At 41.6% G+C, this 21,080-nt stretch overlaps 1 protein-coding gene across 1 annotated transcript in view; it reads right to left on the reverse strand.

The window, feature by feature from the left end:
* Window positions 1–1,385: 1,385 nt before the first annotated feature.
* The window catches only part of cntn3b (contactin 3b), a 137,941-nt gene continuing 118,246 nt past the window's right edge, over window positions 1,386–21,080 (reverse strand). The window contains exons 22-26 of the mRNA XM_037679144.1: window positions 12,681–12,900; window positions 12,320–12,492; window positions 1,955–2,374; window positions 1,693–1,908; window positions 1,386–1,457 (exon numbers count right to left, since the gene is read on the reverse strand). Coding sequence (XP_037535072.1) covers window positions 1,386–1,457; window positions 1,693–1,908; window positions 1,955–2,374; window positions 12,320–12,492; window positions 12,681–12,900 — 1,101 coding nt within the window. The remainder of the gene's footprint in view (window positions 1,458–1,692; window positions 1,909–1,954; window positions 2,375–12,319; window positions 12,493–12,680; window positions 12,901–21,080) is intronic.

A 21,080-nucleotide genomic window follows, 5' to 3' on the forward strand; every position in this document is an offset into this window, starting at 1 on the left:
GCTCCCTGAGGTCAGCGGACCAGTTGCTCCTCACAGTTCCAGGAACTTGTCTTAAGCGCAGAGGTGACAGGGCCGTCTCTGTAGCAGGATCAAGACTCTGGAACGAGTTACCTCTGCTTGTCAGACAGGCCCCCTCCCTCTCGGTTTTCAAGTCCCGTTTAAAAACTCACTACTATTCAATAGCTTTCAACACAAGATGATCTGTGTTTTTGATCTTGTATGTTCCACACTGGTTTGTCGTCATTATCTGCATCGTTTTTTGTCTATATTCTGATTTACCTCATTTTGTATTTTGCTGTGTGTGTTACCTGTTGTTTTGTCTGTACAGCACTTTGGTTGGCCTTGTTGCTGTTTTAAGTGCTTTATAAATAAAGTGGTATGGTATGGTATGGTATGGTATGGTAGGATGGCAGCCAGGAGGGCGACCATCAGATCGAAGCAGGTCGGGCGGGCGGCCATCCATAAGACTGGAGCAGGAACCAGACAGACAGGAGGCCGGGACACCATTCATCAGGCCGGGGCCAGTCAAGCAGGCGGCAGAGAGATCGTCCATTGGGCCATTCTTCAGGCAGGTCAAAGCCAAAGATCTCAGGCGAATCGAGGCCAAAGATCTCAGGCGAGCCAGGAACGAAGACCTCAGATGAACCAGGGGCGAAGACCTCCGCGGAAGGACCAGGAGTGAGGGCCTCAGCAGGCGGGTCAGCGGCGAGAAACTCCGTAGCGAGGAGCTCTTCTGCGGCTGGATCTTCGGCGGCAGGATCTTCTGCGGTCGGGTCAAGATCTTCTGGGGTCGGGTCAGGAGTGAAGACCTCAGATGAAACAGAGGCGAAGCCCTCCACGGAAGGACCAGAAGTGAGGGCCTCAGTAGGTGGGTCAGCAGCGAGGAACTCAGCGGCGAGGAACTCAACAGCGAGGAGCTCTTCTGCGGCTGGATCTTTGGTGGCAGGATCTGGAGCAGGAGCGGAGTCCGTCTGGACCCCCACAGCTGAGCAGGCAAGAGCGGAGTCTGTCTGGACCCCCACGGCTGAGATGGCAGGAGCGGAGTCCGCCTGGACCCCCACAGCTGAGCAGACAGGAGCGGAGTCCGCCTGGACCCCCTCGGAGCAGGAGACGTGAGGAGCGGAGTCCACCTGGACCCCCTCGGAGCAAGAGACGTGAGGAGCGGAGTCCGTCTGGACCCCCTCGGAGCAGGAGACGTGAGGAGCGGAGTCCGCCTGGACCCCCTCGGAGCAGGAGACGTGGAGCTTGGCTCCTCTGGAGCAGGCTGTGGGTGCTGCAGACTCTGGGCTGGCTGCATACTCTGGGCTGGCTGCAGACTGGGCTGGCTGCAGACTCTGGGCTGGCTGCAGACTCTGAAGGCTCTGGGACTGGGACAGAGTCATGCTCTAGGACTGGGACTGAGTCAGGCTCTGGGACCGAGTCAGGCTCTGGGACTGGGACCGAGACAGGCTCTGGGACTGGGACCGAGACAGGGTCTAGACAGGCTTCAGGTTCTGGGGTGTATTGCCTTATGGACCTGGTCTCAATCAACAGCTGGTGATATGTTGGGATAGAGGTGAGGCCAGGTACAGAAATTATCAGTTTCTCAGCTACTCTGAGAAGGGTGTCTGAACAGTCCGGGTTATGTTTAGCTGAAGTCAACAGGTTTTGAAGGTTGGTGTTTATGTGATAGATCTCAGAGGCATCTATCACCCAAGACTTGTTTTCTTTGGTGACCTCTGTAGGAATGGTGTGGAAACGCTGTGTAGACTGTTCTCCGGGGTGGCCCCCCTTCGTCAGGTCTTTAGACGAACGGGGGGTGGAGAGCAGGGTGACAGGACTGATCCTTGTGGGAGCTTGGTGCAGGAGTGAGGTGCCAGATTCCACCCTCACCAAAGTACTAGGAGGTGAGGCGTCCAGATCGGCTCTCTCAACAGCATTGGAACCAGGTCTCGGAAACTCAGTCTCGCCAGACCGAATTGGATCTGCAGTCGCGGTCAGGGATGTTGGCGAAGGTTTCATGGATTGTTTCCGGTTTCGTCTTCTGCCGCCCCGGTGACGACGGTGGGAAGATGGGGCAGGAATGAGACAGCTTGTCCTCCAGCTCCGCGTCCTCCCCTGACGTCCACCCCGAGTAGCCGAGCGGCGCTGGAGAAAATTTTGTCTCGGGTGCCCTGTGTTCCCCCCAGGGCAGAGACCTTCTCTCTTCCTCCAGAACCAGGAGAGGCGAAGACAAAACTTCAATTGCCGGGCAGTGGTGACTTCGTGTTCGGACGGGTTTGGTTCTGAACCCACCACACCGGATTACAGGCTCCCCCATCTGTGGCTTGTGACAGACAGGTGAGTGATGCTGAGATGAACTCTGCCCGCTGGGTTCTGTGTTGGTTGCGTCGATCTGTCAGGGTTTATCAGGCAGGAACGAACCCAATAGATGCAGGCAGGGACTCGGACTCAGAAGATACAAAAATAAATACTTTTAATGATAATAAATTAAATAGCTGACGTGACAGCACACTTACAAAACTGGGAAAACAACTCAGGTCAGGACTGGAACACATCAGATCAGGACAAGACAGGGTAGACGAAACGACGACGTGACAATGAACAAGACTAACAGACAGACTATATACCCAGACAAGACAGGATGTGATTACAAACAGCTGGCACGAGACAAGGGTGAAATTAATTGGATAAATGATGACACACAAGGGAGTACATACAAGGAAGGCCCATAGATGGCGCCATCCTTACAGACCTTACATCAAGCAAGATAGAGACATAATACACTGTGTTAAATTATAAAAAGAAAAGAAAACTAATTACAGTCAGATAAAATAGAGTGCTACCTAAAGTCTAAAACAATGAATTTTCAGCTTTCGTAAAAAAAAAAAAGTCCACAAAACAGATTGGGAAGGGCAAAAAGCTTTGGAGCATAGGGTAGGCTGCTTCCACAACATTCGTGACAAGGTTTTCCAGTCTGTACAAACGTACATAAATGGATTTCTTAAAAAAAACTCTTCAATTTGGAAATAAGTTTTTTTTTTTTTGGGGGGGGGGGGGGGGGGGGGGTTGGGGTTTGTTTATTTTATTTTACCAGAAACTTGTTTTGTGTGTGTGGAGGGAAGTGCAATCATTGCACAAAATCAGCTTTTAAAAAAGTCTAGAGTGGTGTCAGAGGATGTTGAATTTATTCCTGATAATTCCAATACTTCTATTACTTTGGACAGCAACCTAACTGCTACAGTGACTTATTATCACTTAAGTTTCAAAAGTGTACTGTGAAAATGAACGTTAAAGGATAGTTTGCATGCCGTGTTCAGTGGATACCCATCACCAACTATAAACATTTTTGTGACAGCTCTTACTACTTAACATGTTAAAGATAAACATGTACTTAAATTTCCATATTGTGAAATAATACATAGGTTTAGAGCTTCAAAATTGTTTATTCATTACGCACAGCAAATCCACTGAAGAATAGTTTATAGGTGGGGGAGAAATCTAAGATGTATAAAAGTTAGTGGAGAATATAAATGTGTTGCCTCCATTATTCTGCAGCCTGTGTTTGAAGTAAGTATAAGCAACAACAAGGTATGAATGAGGTCTCTGCTGTAGTACCTTTGAGGGAAGGATTAATAGAAGTGAGGGTCTGCTGATGCATGCTCTAGCTTCTTTGGGTCTCCATAATTCACATTGTCAGCTGAAGGGCCGGTGCCGAGCAGCAACCCGGAGCTGTCTCTCATCATCACACACAGTCAAGAGCCTGTCAGAACAGATGAAGCCACCAGCTCAGCACTGTCGAGGAACATTGAGCAGTAATTCACATTCTGCTGCACCGACAGGCCTCACTAAATTCAAGTTCTGCCATAAAATGCTAGTGTCTGATCAGGAAAGCCCCATCGTGAAACCACAAAGAAATCACTTTCCTCTGATTTTGATTAGCACTGATTGACTTGCCCTTGCCTTCTCCTCACATAATTTTGGCACCTGAAATAGGTATGATGCTTTCCACCTTGGCTCAGCACATGCCAGATTTATTTATTTTTAGTCTGTAGAAAAAAATACACCTTTATCTTGTCGGCAAATGGTATATTCTGAATGAATCAAATATGTGTGGCATGTGTGTTTCTTTTGCATTTTTGTGCCAATGATTAGCAAAGCAATAGCAGAATGAAATGAGAAGTTGTTGGATTAAATTTGTGTAATAATATGGTACATCACACTGCAATGGCCTTTTGTCACAGCTTAGTTCATCCAACCTTAGTGTAGCTTAATCTCAAAATTACGAGTTACAGCAGCATGATGTTTGTGTTTAAACATACCTCTTGGCAAATGCATAAAAAGAGGCAAAGCCATCTCGAAACACAGCAATTCCTGTGTGTACATTTACTAGACATTTTCAATTGTGTCAGTTTATAAAATGCACATCTGCACTAGAGAATCTCTATTAATCTGTAGCAAAGAGGTGGGGGTGCTGCTTTCACCTCTGGGATTTTTGGTGCCCGGTGCCAGACCTCATTTATACTACTAGGCTTCATGACTGACACTTCAGACTTTAGGAAACCTCAGAGCAATTTGAACAATAGAAGCTAACTGAAGTAATGATGTTCCACAGAACTACAAGGTACCAAGAAAATGGAAACACCATATTCATTAAATCTGGTAAAGTCCAGAAAATAGCACAACACCATATGCTGACACATTGTAATTTATTTGAAAGACAAAACTCATTGTACTCAGCATTGTTTGGTAGCATAAACATGTATTAGACTACCTCTACAGAGACATGTACAAATCAAATACAGTAACTAAACACACTATTTGCTGTTGTGGTACAGACACAAGCAGGCAATTTAAATGCATACTTAATCTGTTAAAAATATCCACATCGGAAAGAAAAAAGAAAATATTTTGACCTGAGAAGTGACAAAAACAGTCAAACTCTAGTTTAATGATAGATGTGTTGTCACTTTATAAGACACAATGCTATTAGTGTTTTTAAAAGGCTGTTATTCACATTAGTTATGAAATAAAACTCTCCAATTGGAGCTGCCCAGCCTGTCATTCATTAATTTTGTGATATTTCTAATTTATCATTCAATATGTTAAATCAATCCATAAACACAAGCTTTAGACATACAGCAACCATTTGGAAACCTTTGAATGGTTTATAAGTAATTGTAAACTATGCTTTACTTTTGCTATAGTTGCAGTAGATATTACACAAAATCACTGCATTGTGACGACAATCATTACTGGAAATCAGCAATGTCTTATAGAGAAAAGTTAAGTTAGGTCCTCTGGGCGGTTACTTTTAGTTTCTTCAACAAAAATAAACCACCCAGAGGACCTGACCTCACTTTGTTAAATTTTTCTACCTGGATTATCAGGACAGCAACGTCTTACTTTAAAAACATTGATTCCGAGGCACAATGAAGTATGAGTATTTGTAGTAGTCTAACACTTTGGTTGCAAATTGAGATTTAAATGAATCAGAAAAAAACTTGTTGGTGTAGAAAGCTACCATCCAGTGGATGCCAGAGGGAGCTTTGCTCAAGGGCCCAGACTAGGGCAAATAAGAGTGGAGGCAGGTGTGGGTTCATCACCTTTCCCCACCCACATTTTGATGTTGTCGGTCCAGGGAGTCAAAACAGTGGTCTTCCGATCACAGGCTCACCTTCTCTAACCTCTGCTCCACCAGTCAGGCAGCATTTTTATTTGGCCATTCTTTTCTGGCTGTTTATTTATTAATTTTTTTTTTACGTATGCCACATGTGCTTGAAACATATTTTGTTATGTTTTGCATAAAATGTCAAATAAATTGAATTGAAATAAGTCTCTGACTGGCAAGGCTAATTTCTGGCCAAACTAATGCTAGTTTGATTGTGTGATTAAGAAAAGAGTGACAAGCTAAACATCTTCTGCTTTCGGTCCTGACCTTCGCCTGCACGACAACGCCTCCTCGTCTTCTCCTCCGGTACCTCCTGTCTTCTGCTCTCCAGTTTTGGACCCTGGCTTGTGTGATCACGTCTCTTCGCTCAACGGACTCACCACCCACCTGTTGCTGTGGCCGGTTGCAGCCCCTCACCGGACTCAGCCTCTCATGCAGCAATCCGGATCAGTTTGGACCTCGTCAGTCTCCAGAACCTTCAAGCTCATCTGAGATGGTTAGTGGTCCTCCTCTTTCTGACTTTTGCTCTCCATCATCTCCTGCACGACCACTAACCGATCTCTGTCTCATAGACTCATTCCTGATCCTGAACCAGAACCAGAACCCAAAACCAGAACCAGTACCAGAACCGGTCCAATCTGCTATACTTCATCTTGAAAATAAATATAATTTAATTTTGACTTTTTGTGTGGTGATTTTGGTCCAACCGTTAGGTGGTTCGTTACAGATGGTGGGAGGCTGACTCCAACAGTCTTCTGTGTAGCCTCCATGCCACACGTTGATGCTGAAGCACAGGATGCTCTCCACTACACACCCGTAGAATGAGGTGAGGACTGAGCTTCTAAGTCCAGCTCCCCTCAGCCACCTGAGGAAGTTGAGTCGCTGATGTGCTTTCTTGATCAGACTGGTAGTGTTGTTGCCGCAGCTGAGGTTGTCGTTCAGGTGCACACCCAAATACTTGTAACTTGAGACCTCTTCCACCGCAGATGCAGATCCTCCTATGTTGGGGGTGGGGGTGGGGGGGGTGGGGGGGGTGTAGGTGTGTTTGCTCCTCCTGAAATCCACAATAATTTCCTTCATCTTCTTCATATTGATGTCGGGTTGTTTCTATTGCACCAGCTCTCCAGATGTTCCATCTCCTGCCTGTAGCTACACTCATCATTGTTTGTGATGCATCCAACCACTGCTGTATGATCTGCAAACTTTACAATATGACATTCTGGATGGGAAGGTGCACAGTCATATGTGAGCAGAATGAATAGGAAGGGGCTCAACACACAGCCCCGAGAGGAGCCAGTGCTGATGGATATGGTGGAGGAAGAGAAGTTGTGGATCCTCACAGACTGCAGCCTGTTGGTTTAGAAATCCAGGACCCAGTTGCATAAGGAGGGGCTTAGTTCTAATGTGAGTAGTTTATCCATCGGTGTCTGGGGAATCTGTGTTGAAAGCGGATGTGAAGTTCACAAAGAGCATATTCATTCATTCAACCTTTATTTAAACAAATAGTTCACACTGAGTCTCAAAGGCTCATTTACAAGTGAGACATGTTTGGACAGACAATAAAAAGTGGTGAAAAATAACAGGGTTTGGAGATTAAAAAAAAAAAATTCCTAACACGCTTTTAACTTCTGGTTGAAAAGGTCAACAGCGTGATATTGAAAAAAGTCTTGCACACAAGGACATAATGACACCGACATTATGCAGGTGTGTGTGTGTGTATTGGAGGGGGGGGGGGGGGGGGGCAAGGGCGGTGAGCATGTCCAGAGACAACACATATGCCCCTTTTCCACTGTCACAGTGCGGATCAGATCAGTTCGGGTTGGTTCAGATCGGTTCGGGTCTGTTGCGTTTCCATGTACATTTCTGGACCGGCTCTGTAGGCGGGGACTAGAATCCAACTCGTCTTACCACCTGGTGGCGGTAGTGCTCCCTTAAGCTGCTTACTAGCCACCACTAAACGTATTAGAAGAACACCCTGAAGACTTTGTCACAAGATGTTGTGGAAAAGATGTCATGCTCTGATGGAGTACCTCATGAGCTGTAACTTTTAAACCTGATTCATAATCCTACCTTACTGCTTTCCCTGCCTGCTTTAAATCCATGTGTTTTTCATTTTAGTATAGATTTTTACAATAAAGATGTATTAAAAATATCTTCACTTTTATTATTTGCAGATATGCACAAGGTTCATGTTAAAATTGCAAAACATCCCACTGTGCTGTAATCTTTGAAACTGATTTTACAATAAGATACAGACTTGAAAACAATTAGGTTAAATTTTGTCCTTGAATTTTAAAGATTTGTCTTTCATTAAATTTAAAAACATAAATTTATTACGTATTAATCTAAAAAAGTTAAGTCTGGTCCTCTGGACATTCAAAAAACAAAACAAACAAAAAACATTTAGTTTATTTATTATAAACTGTATTGTTTGTTTTGTGAATGTCCAGAGGACCAGACTTGACTTTTTAGATTTTTCTACCTGGATTATTGAGCAGCATCAGGATATTACTTAATAAATAGTCAGTTGGTTTGTGAACACCATGGGGTCCTAGAAGAGTTGAAGAGGTGGCTGTTGATGTCTGTGCCTCCCTGGTGAAGATGCTGCTCCCACAACCCTGAAGCAGAAGATGGATGGATGGATGGATGGATGGATGGATGGATGGATGGATGGATGGATGGATGGATGGATGGACGGACGGATGGCGAAGGAGGAGGCCATCAAACACAGCAGGAGTGGTCAGTTCATGTGAACTCCTGCCTGTTTGCTTCAGATCAGCTGTTCAAATCTCTGCAGGTTCAAATAAAAGGTGCACCAGGACTTTCAGCTGAAACTCTCAGGGGCCAGAGTTGTACGGCCGATAACTGATAAATGATAACCGATAACTGTCTTTTCTGAATTTTTGACTGTTTTTGTGTCACTTCATCCTAGAACCAAAACATTTATAACATAATAACAGTTGAGCAGATTCTAGTAATCTTTTCTTAGGATCCATTAAAGATCAAATGCAATTGGAAATTCTTCTCAACTTCCAGTATGAATTTAAACAAAAACTATATGAACTTAACATTGTAAAATTTGTTTAGGAAATTTAATGTTCAAGGACACCACTTAAGAAAAAACTTGTTTAATAGGAAAAGTAAGAAGTGAAAAATGTACAAAAATAAAAACTACTGCCTCCAACTAATGATTGTGTATCTGTGTGTCCCTTGTCTCACGGGCTTCATCCAGAAGAAGACGCACGTGTTGTTCCTGCTGTGTCCGCTTCAGTTCTTCATGTTCATTCAGTGATGAAATAAGACTTTTCTTTACTGGACTCTTTTCTCTTTCTCTTCACTAGAAATAAGAAAAAGGTGGTTAATTCAAGATATACTGTTTTTGAATAAATGCATAAAACAAAGAAAGGTGCTGCTAACAGCTATAAAAGCTATATTAATAATAATAAACTGATCAAATAAGAAAATGATAAATAAATTGATTTAAAAATAATGAAAATGATAATAATGGATATATGAATCAGAAAGTATTATACAGATGCAGATATTCTTTGTCATTTGCACCACATGTGGTACATGTGGTGGATCAAAATTATGTTCACAGGGTCCCAGTTACATCCAACAATAAAACATAAAAGAAAAACAGTAATAAGATCTAAGATATGAACTAAGAAAAACATCAACTAAAAATATGATAAGCACTAATAGCATAAAAACATTAAACACAATACGCCGAACAGCAGCACGGACATGAGTCTGTGTGAACAGACGAGCATGCATGAACACAGCAACATGAAACTGATCAGCAGCAACATGAAACTGATCAGCAGCAACATGAAACTGATCAGCAGCAACATGATGTGATTCTTCACAGTGTTAGATATTCATAAGGCTGCACAAACTCTAGTTCATGTTGCTGTTTCACATATCGTTTTGATTGTTTACTGCTATTAGTTCTTAGTGTTTTATTAGTAGATGTTTTTTAGTTGATATTTTTCTTAATTCATATCTTAGATCTTATTACTGTTTTTCTTTTACATTTTGTTGTCTGTAACTGGGATCCTGTGTACAAAAGTACATAATTTCATCCCAATTCAGTATTTATTCAACATTTATTTTTTTTACTTTAAAAATAAAATAAATCAAGTCCTTATCGGCACAAATAAAGTGATGTGGAACATGCTGCATCTGTTCTTACCAATCACAGAAGCTGCAGCATTGTGCTGCTCTGTGAGGTGCAGCTGGGCTGTGATGGAGCTCTGTCAGGTGCAGACTCCTATGATGGAGCAGGAGCAGGAGCCGGGAGGCTTGGAGGGTTTAATGTGGAGTTTAGAGATGAACTGTCACGCGCTGAAAGACGTTCTGGATAAAATACAGTGAGAAACGGGACCGGAGGACAGTTAGCATTTATGCAAATTAGCTTAGCATCGTAGCACCGACGTTGTCCTATTATGGCGTCAGCCTCTTTTGTTAGTTAAAAATATGTTCAGAACCGATGGGATGAGTAACTTAAAATATGTTTAAAGTTAGAAAACACTCACCATCTTCTATAAATGATTCAAGTAGAGCAGTGGCCGTGTCCAAACCACCCTCCAATCCTCCATCTAGTTCGCTTTGGCTTTTTTCGTCGGCCACCAAGCACAACAACACCTGCACTTCTGCATTTGACTACGGTTTTGATATTATTGTTTTTATATAGCTTCAAAATACTAAAAGATACGCTCCTCGAGTTATCGCTAATGGCAAGCGGTAGAGAAAAAAATGGTGGATCGGGTTGTTTGGAAAGACTCCACAGACTCCTCCCCCCGACCAATCAGTGACCGACAGTGTTTCTGATGTCACGGCGCGGCTCGCTTGGACCCCTTGAGAAGCCGGGCCAGAATTTAGCGAGGCGAGCCGGTCACAGGAACAGTGGAAAGACCTCAAACGCGCGTCAAGCCGGAAATATCCGACCCACGCCATGACAGTGGAAAAGGGGCAATAGAGGCACTGCAGTGTTCAGATAAAATCACTCAGTTCAAGTATTTCCCTCTAGAGAGATCTGGATACACTCGTGGGGTGCCAAGGATGGCCATTGACAAATCCAAAGAGTCCTAAAATGATGTCAGAATGTTTATTCAGCTGGGCCCCTCTCGAAATTCCATGGAAATTTCTCAGTAGGAGGGGATGGAGGGGCAGAGCTTCAGATTTACAAAACTCCCAGGCGGGTTGAGATGCATAAAGAAAAGCTTTGCAGAGAGTGGTGAAGGCTGCACAGAAGTCTGTCAGAATCAGCCTCCCCACCATCACAGACATTTACACCTCCAGATGCAGGAAGAGGGCCACCTGCATCATGAAGGACCCCACTCACCCAGCACACACACTTTTTGCCCCACTCCCCTCAGGAAGGAGGTTAAGGAGCATTAAGTGTAGAACAACTAGACTGAGGAACAGCTTCTACCCTGAGGCTGTTAGACTCATGAATCTCTAACTAGAATAATCACTGTGAAAAACCATATCATGTTGCTGCTGATCTGTTTCATGTTGCTGCTGATCTGTTTCAATGTTGATGTGTTCATGCGTGCACATCCGCTCACAGACTCATGTTCATGTTTGTGCTGATGTTCAACGTTTTATCTTATGAGTGCTTAGTGTATGCTTAGTTGATGTTTTTCTTAGTTCATATCTTAGATGTTAGTACTGTTTTTCTTATACATTTTATTGTTGGATGTAACTGGGACCTTGTGTACATAATTTCGCTCCACCACATGTGCCACAGGAGGTGCGAATGACAATAAAGAATCTCTGACTCTGACTCTCTGATAAGATGGCCTGTCAAGGCCAGTCAGGCAGCCGAATTCAGATAAACACAGTTGTTTTGGGAACAGGTAGAACTTTAATGACATCTACCTTGAGTCTGTGTTGGTCCACTCGGTTCCAAAATGTCCAAATTACATGGCCACACCAATGGACCGTGCCTGAGAATAATCCCCAAGATCTTATCCATTCTGCCAAAAGCCTTTGAGTCTGGGTGTTCGAGGCACGAACCAAACCATCATAAGGCAAGCAGCCTGACTGGGTCCAAATTTGCCGCCTATGACTTCCTTGACTGTAGATAAACTAGGAACCAGACAAATCCAAAAAGCAGGAACCATCTATCATAAATCCAATTATATATCTGTCCTTAAAATTTACAAATGACAGCAGAGATAGACATGCCATCCAGTCTTCCAGGTCGGTGAGATATCCAGTTGCATGCGTACCAACAGGGCAAATCAGCTCACCTAAAGCCTGTCTTCTCTTCGAAGAAATGTTATCAATTGTGTTGAGGGACCAACTGACCAAATCCAAGTCCATAATTATTATTTGGAAGATTTGTAGAAGAGAGGCTCTAAGCAGTTTCACAGACAGTTTCATAGTTGGTGTAGGACTGTGCAAAAGCAAAGTGGAGAGGGAGAGGAGGAGAAGACATCTGCCTTTGATAAGAGCAAGTGTTGAATTGGTATGGATGTAGGAGTCATTCTGCTCAAAGTGGGTAAGAGCAGTGTGGACCATAGAGAAGATTGTGTCCTCTGTTGATCTATTCTTGCGGTATGCATACTGGTTTGGGTCCTCACTGATGTCGATGGTAGCTTCGATGTGGGCCATGACCAGTCTTTCAAAGCATTTAGCGGCTATTGGGGTGAGGGCTACTGGCCAGTAGTCATTCAGTCCAGTCATTGCAGAGCTCTTGGGAACTGGGATGATATTGGCGGTCTTTAGGCAGGTAGGAACTCTTGCCAGGGTGAGTGAGGATTTGAAGACATCTATCAGCACCTCACAGAACTGATCGGCACAGTCGCTCAGCACCCTCCCTGGGATGTTGCCTGGGCAAGTATCTTTGTGAGGATTAATCATCCAGAAGGTCCTCCTTACTTCTGCTGAGGTCATGCTGAGGAACTTCTCTTCAGTGGTGAAGTGAGTCTGGTGCTAGGTGGTCTATTTGCGTTTTCAAAGCAAGCATAGAACCTGTTTAGAGTTGCAGCTAGTAATGGGTCCCTAGGGCATTGTGAACCTTTGCTTTCATAGTCTGTGATGCACTGAATGCCCTTACACATGCTCCTTGGGTCCTGTGAGGAGTGTCCCTTGATCTTCCATGCATATGTGGCTTTGGCCCCCTTAATACCAGCAGCCAGCTCTTTCCTTGCCCTCCACAGTTCCTGTGAGTCGCCATACCTGAAGACAGCATCCCTGGCTTTCAGCAGGGTATGGACCTCTGTGTTCAGCCAGGGTTTCTAGGTCAGAGAACACATCACAGTCCTGGTGGTGATGACATCTTCTACACACTTGCTGATATATCTGAGGACATCAGCGGCCTCCCTGAATAACTGCCAGTCTTTAGATGCAAAACAGTCCTACAATAGAGAGTCACTGTCACTGGGCAATACAGTGTTGATCTTCTGTGTGGATCAAGAATGTCTCAATGGTGGGTGGTAGACAAGGGCAATAAAGATGGAAATATGATCAGAAAGGCCAAGGTGGAGGCTTGGTACGGCTCTATATGTATCTTGTACTGTATGGGATCTCTAGGAACACGAGGGGCACAGAAGGAGACAGGACAGGTCACAGGGTACAATGCCAAGACACAGAGAAACACAAAGACTCTGGTTTAAATGCACAAACACTTAAGGAGACAAAGTGCCAACACCTGGAACACCCACAACAGGTGGCAAAGGAGGAAACTGATATGTGAGGGGAATAATTGAGGAGCAGGAATGAGACACACCACAAGAGGGCACATTCCTCACAGTTTGGCTATAATTCACCTGCTTAAAGCTAGCTAAATCAAGCTCAGATCCAATGACAGTTTATGGTCATTGTACTTTTTGTAGAAGTGTAAATTATTCTAAACATCCTTGCTATTTGTAGTTTGACTTCTCTGATGATTTGGTTTTGTTTGTTATCGCTCATCATCAAAGTTGATAATTATGTTTGATACAGCAAATCAAACTAGGCGAACACAAAACTAGCTATAACTCAGTTAACATCACATATATAGAATTAATATTTGGTATGGTGACGGATACATTGATTGCCAACACATATTCTGAGTGCTAACAGATCACACAATTTTATTGTATTTTTTTAACTTTGCTATTAATCTTGGTGGTAATGGTGTGTTTTTAGTGAAATATCTCATGGACATCACCAGTGGAATTCATAAAGTAATCATAAAGTGTGCTTTTAAAAACTGATAAATATTTTTGAGTCACTAACATTGTTTGGAGTCAACCCATTTCAAGATGGCCATCACAGTAACCTATAAATGATGCTTTTAAATGTTAAGCAGCTGAGCTGTTTCTCTGTCACGCACTATGAGTAAATGGTACGTTTCTGTTATTTTTGTATCGTTAACAAAACCTAGCAATTACTGAAGGATATCATTCTCCACATTTTACCTTGGACAAATGCCAGTAATGTTATTGGAAATATTGTAACAAAAGTTGTAGTGATAGTATCTGCATACTGGCTTGAACTCAAAATGTAATACACTTTTCTCAAACTGAATTCAGTTTGAGAAAAGTGTATTACATTTTGAGTTAGTGAGCAGCAAGATGTATTCACACTTAGCAATTGCACTGTTTAGACTAATGAACCTTTAAAAGTAGAAAAGAAACAGTTAAGTTGACATTTATCATCCTTTTAAAGGGCTTGATGTGTGAAATTTCAAGTGTTTTGCATCTATGAAATCCATTTTTGATTTTCTTTCTGCACTGTGCTGCCTAGTCCCAAGAAAATATTTTCTTTAAAGTTTATTTAAAACTTTCTCAATCCTTTAGTTTGTTTCAAATAAATACTATTCATGGTCCAGGAACCATTGTGAAGAATAAAAATAATATATCTGTCTTGCTTAAAGGGTGAAGAAACTGGTATAATTTGCAGCTATGCTTTGCTCCATAATAAAATTAACATATCAAACATTAATAAAGGAAAGGTTTGCTAAAATTCCTTAAAACAAATTATAGAGAATAAGAACACATCTATTTTATATTATTATTAATTCCTTTATTTTATATCTTTGCTCTGTATAAAGATGTGAATAAATGGTGCACCTTGACATCTCACTCAAATGGCTGAACCTTCACATTAAAAAAAAGATCTCGTTCTTTATTATACTTTCAAAGCTAATGTAAATGAGGTAGAACAAAGGTGATTACCTGAATCTGATCAAATATTCAAACATATACAATAACAATAGCTTCTTTAAAACCTAAGTGATATTTAACAAGTATGGAAAAAAATGTTATTACTGTGTTGATAGTACGAGAAGGAGTCAAGCAGATGATGTCTGCAAAGCAGGCAGGATATAATGATTAGACACAAATGAGCATAATGTCACATGAAAGTACTGATAGAAATGTGGAACACAAGCACCTTCTTTAAGAAAACAAATATTAAAAAAAAAACCACATTTCAATAGACTGGATTTAAGAAGAAAATGTTCAATAATTTGCATGATCAGAATTATGACAAGAACAAATAAGGGAAAAAGTCTACAGAAGATAAATCAGGTAACTGCAGACTATACATTGTAGGAGATCAGTTAATGTAAAACAAAGTTTAAACCTGTTTACATTTTTTCTGATAAATAGCTTTTCTGTCCATCTAAAAACAGCCGTAATACTCTTTATGAGTTCTGATGAAAGTTGGAGGAAAATTTTTCTCCAGTTTTAGCTTCCCTCCATTGTCTTCCTGCAGCCAAGCTCCATCATTTATTACATATATTTTTGTTTCATATCTGTTTAAAAAACACTTGTCATCATTAGTAGGAGGTTTGAACCCAAGGATGCAGACTGAACATGAAGGAGCTTGAGAAGTAAAATAAATTTTATTTAAAAAAATGCTCATGCAGCAGACAAAACACTTAATAAAACAGACACGATTGCAAGGAATCACTAAGGGAACATGAGAAAGACCAGACTTATGAAAGCCAATAATGCTCTGCTTGTGAGAGAAAACACACTGAATGTATAGATGGGGACTGGTGAGCAAGTGGAAACACCTGGGCTAGACGAGACTGGGAACAAGTGGGAGTTGGCATGGCAAAATGACTGGGGGTGCAGAAACTCACTGAGGAGGAACTAGTGATGGCCCAGATGAAAATAAAAAGAACTGATAAAATAAAAGTTTGCTTTTTCTCAAGTTTTTGTTATATAATTAGTAGTCGGCTGCATTATAGAAATTTTTATTAAATAGCATTGCATTATAAAATCCATTCATCCATCCATTATCTTTATCTTTTTTTATATTTATCTTTTTGGATGAAATGCAATGAATAAATAAAACATACATACATACATACATCTTTACCCGCTTATTCCATTTTGGGTCACAGGGGTCGCCGGTGCCCATGTCCAGCAATCACTGTGCGAGGGGCGGGGTACACCCTGGACGGGTCGCAAGTCCATCACAGGGCCACACAGAGACAAACAACCATTCACTCTCTCTCACACACCTAGAGACAATTTAGAATTGCATTATAAAATCACTGAGTCAAAATAGTCACATGATCACATCTCATCACTGACATCAAATTGATACTGGTGTATGGACGTCAGTCACTTTTAGATCTTTGATTATCTGCCACCAAGCTCACCTATTTTGACCACAATGAGCACTGGGTGTTGTCCTTTCTTGCCTGACGTACCTGTGGACCTGCCCACTTGCCTGCATGGAGACAATGCCTCGAGCACCGTAAAAACACAATGGGTGGCTGGTGAAGCTTAAAGCCTGCCTTGTACTTTCTGCAATGTAAGTAGCTGATCATCAGCTGATCATCTACTGGTGGTGACCCAATCTCATAGCTGCATCCTATTTATGCATCCTGTTGAACTTGAACTCTTTAGGAGAAGGTCCTGACTAGGGGTTGAACGAGTATATAATTTTTAAACTCGACATTAACATAATAAAACCCGAGTAGAACTCGAGTATTTGATGACGTCATAGATCTCAAGATACAAAAATAAATAAATAAATAAAACCGCAAAAAACGGTATTTACAAAAAAAAAAAGACCAACAAAACATTGGGAGCGTATGTTATGCTCCTGCCATTTATCATACTGCAAATAAGTCACAGGAAAAACTAAACTATTAGTTATTATTATTAAACTGCAAACGAGAAGAAACGCAGCACGTCAAAAACGAAACTTAAACCGAAACTGGTTCTGGTTCGGTGGATAGGACCCGGTGATACACCATACTCTGTGACCTGCAACAGCGCAACACCGCCCCCTACAGTCATACGGTGGTCACACAATATGACTTCACTACGGATACCTGACTTTACATTTTTAACATCGATAGATGTCCTAGCAATTGATGTGTAGATTACTCGAGTACTCTGTTAATGCCCTAGTCCTGACGCTTGATTTTCTTGGGTGCCCTGAAGTCTTCTTCACTGCAATTAAACCACTCCCCTTGAAGTTCTTGATTATTCGATAAATGCTAGATTGGTTGCTATCATACAAGTAACAAAGTTTTGCAAGTCATCTGATCATTATGCACAATCTAGAGTAAAAACAAATTACCACCATAAAAACTGAGGAAACAAACTCTGTGAAAACCAAAATGTGTGCTGTTCTCAAAGCATCTTGCAAGAAGGGGTTCTCTGCAGACGAAAAGTGGGTGTTTCTGGCGAATAGGCGTTTGTGGGCGGCAAACACTGATTGGCTAACAGTATTTAATAGGCATTTGTGGGCGGCGAACACTGATTGGCTATGGGTAACCCTCAAAGTCACGAGGATTATTGATGAGGTAACGTTTCTTTGCGATGTTTGACAAAGAAATAGGATTTATTGTACTTATAAAGTATGTTATGTTTTCACTTATGCATATTATTGAAGTACGTTTATTGTAGGTCACGATAGTTTCGACCGTTCTCTCGTTGTTGTCGTGCTTTAGAAGTTTAGCTCATGTGAAAACATGGTGGGGAGTTCCCATGCAGGTAACACACTGAGGTAAAGTGAGCCTCCACTCGGCTCCAGCAGCTCTCACTGGCTGTGCACGTGTACAACAACTGGGTGTTGCTTTTCAAAATAAAAGCTGAAAATAAAAGTTCTTAATACTTGAAAAATAAATATTTTAAAGCTGTGTATAACTGAAAAATATGAAAAACAAATAAATAAAAGTTGTTATTAGCTGAAAAATAAATAAATAAAAGCTGTTAGTTATATCTATGTCTTTCTGCCATGTCAGGAACCACTCTCACTTCAGGTTGACTCTAGAAGACCCCAAGATGTTGACTTTCAAAATAAATCACCTCCAAAGTTTAACACAGTTCATAGTAATAGTCAAAAGTTGCTGACCTTGTTGCAACATGAGTTAACACGAACATGAGTGTAATTTGTCAATGATTCAATAATGAGTAATAACTTATTCAATAATAATTCTGTAATTTGTCAATAATAGTAAATTATTCATTCAAGAATTGATTATGGGTGTTTGGTATGGCTCAGTGGCTAAAATAGGTTGGATGTTAGAGAAATTACTTAATTTTCAATTACCTGAATGCACAAATTCCTTCATTTATAGTTAAACTTTAGGAAATCAACGTTTTTATTCCTTGTGAAAAAAATATCAAAATTAACTTTTGGTATTCATTTTGAATAGATTGGGGAAGGAAAACAGCCCAGGCTGTGTAGAACTGCTATTTTGTAAAAATGTTGTGCTTGGTGATCTAATCACATTTTTATTACAACTGCAGGTGTTGTGAACTGGAGAGTTTCAGGCTGAGCACAGAAAGCCTTATGTAATTTATGTCTGCTTAAGCTGTGGAGAAGAATTTAAAGATTGTGGTGAAGGTTGCTGGGGCAGTGGCAAAAGAGGAGAGCTGAGGGCCTTCTACAGTGAAGCCATTCCTCCTGGGTACTGCACCCACTTTTGTGCCATGGATGCAGGGGTCTAGCTCTTGTACTGTGATGCCCACACATTACAATAAGTAACAACTAGCAACACCCTAACTGTACTATGTTTTGTGTTTCCAATAGATGCTACGATGACTTCTAAAAATGGATGTCCCAATAAACACAATAAAAACAATTCAATGATACATCAAACGTTGTCTGAGTATGTTTTAAGGTAATAACAAATGTGAAATCTGGAAAACAGAGAATTCCTGAATCTGTCTTGTGTGCTTTGATGTGTACATAAGTTTATTGGAGGTCCTGAAACAACTTTTCTGAGAACACAAAGATCTTTATTTTACCTTTGGCTAAGATGTCAGTTTGAAATCAGGCTGCTTACTGCAAAACCAAGAGTTTTTTTTAAGACAGACAGTCTTCATTTGTATTGTTTTGTCGACTAAGCTAAATGTAATGTCTAAAATATGGATAAATCTGATCTCATCATGCAGCATAAGCAACTGGGTATAGGTGTGAGGGCCAAAAGTCTGGTTATGTACTGACTCCTAAATGTTCTTGTTTTCTACTGAAACATGGAGTAGGGTTGGCCTTTAAAATGTGAGACAGCTGAGGAAGTTAACCAGTAAACAGAAATACCTGCTCCAGTTGCTGAAATCTTACAGAAACTGACAAATCACTCATCTGCAGTGACTGCAGGTTGAACAAGACAATGTGAAGTTAAAGGAAAGCTCCTTTGTCCCAAGGCCAGTTTAAGTATCATTAATATTTTTATTTCTTTATGAATCGATTGTAACTTTTTTCACATTTTTCAACAACCAAAATAGAATTTGTTTTTTAATGTTACGGCTAGGTATTAAAAAAAACAACTAACATTTAGCTCTCCCCACTACCCAGTTATGTTGCTCTTATTTTGAAATGTAACCAGAAGTTCTGTGTTAAGAGAGGCGAAAAAAGAAGTTATGGAGACGCCGCTGCAGCATACTGGAGCAAGGTCGAACTGAGACGCCGCTAATGTCGAACCGGTTAACACCATAGACATAATATGCCTGTGGTTAACACAATCTGCCTATAACGCCTTGTTTTTAGACATAATGTGTCTCTGGTTACGACATTTTATCGTTCAGCCTTTTTTCTATCGTCCAATCAGATGCGGCCGGCCAGACACGCCCAGTTTCATATAGTCCAATCAGATGTGACCGCCCAGATACGCCTTCCGAATTTGCCTGCAGAGATACCTACTTGCATCTTGCCGTGGCTTTAATTTCTTCCTGGGCTGTGAGTAGTTGGTGAATGACATTTGTGAGGTTGTTTTCAAAATGTCTTTAAACATTTGTGGGAGTCCTTAATTTCCTCACTTGAGCTGCAAAAATGAGCAGTCTTGTCACTTGAAATTTAAACACCTGCAAAGGAGTTTCAATTCAATTCAATTCAGTCAGGGCCTGAGTGGGACTCATTTTCAGCCCTGGAGTTTCAGCCTCAGAGCGGCCCACTTTAGATCACGACCTATTATTATTAAAATCATGTAATTATAAGTTTACATCAGGGGCGATTCTAGAATCTGCCCTTTAGGGGCGCTTTTAGCCCCCAGTACTCTTGGCTTGAACAACGTGGTGACCATTGGCATCAGAAGCTTTTTTAATATGATGCGGGGGGGGGGGGGGGGGGGGGTACACTGGTGGGAGGTCTGGGAGTCCTCCCCCACAAAATTTTGAATAAAATAGATGCCATTTCCTGCATTCTAGTGTATTTTAACAGGCTGTTTAACATTTAGTTTTGCCTACATAAGTAACACTTGATTCAACAATTGATTGTTGTTGTTGTTGTTGTTGTTAAGCACTTTGATAACATGTTCTGTTTTAAATGTGCTCTATAAATAAAGTTGACTTGACTTGACAATATCTATTAAAGAGTTAATGGCACAACAAGAAGTAGCCTGACCAACTGCTCTCCTTGTGTGAATAGAGCACAATCCGCTTCTCTCATGCATCCAAGCCAGTTGTAGGGTCAAGAGGCAAACATGTAGCATTAACACAGTATGAACAACATTCAGGAATTGTTTCTATAAGAACATTATCAAATATTTTACATGAACGGTAAGATTGCGTCGCCTACGAGGATATGTAACGTTTGGTACGAACACCAGCATCCTCACCAACTTTTATAGGTGCACCATTGAGAGCCTGCTGACAGGCTGCATCACAGGGTGGTACATGAACTGCACCAGTCAGAGCTGGAAAGCTGTATAGAGGGTGGTGCAAACAGTCGAGGACATCACTGGTAGCAGTCTCCACACCATCCAGGACATCTACCACAGCCGATGTCTGCGTAAAGCATGCAGCATCATTAACGATCACACCCATCCAGCACAAGGATTCTTCCATCTACTACTCTCAGGCAGACGATACAGGAGTCTACCAAGGGCGTCAGAAGCGTTTGTAATGTGTGTGTGTGTGTGTGTGGGGGGGAGACACAATGATGTGTGTAGGTGTGTAGTGATCCAACCTCCTCTTGAAGTCCTCCACAGTTTGCTTGTGAAACCCCCAGGATGAACAGT

This window comes from Nematolebias whitei, chromosome 7, assembly GCF_014905685.2.
Source record: "Nematolebias whitei isolate Nwh7 chromosome 7, NemWhi1, whole genome shotgun sequence".
NCBI classification, from domain to species: domain Eukaryota; kingdom Metazoa; phylum Chordata; class Actinopteri; order Cyprinodontiformes; family Rivulidae; genus Nematolebias; species Nematolebias whitei.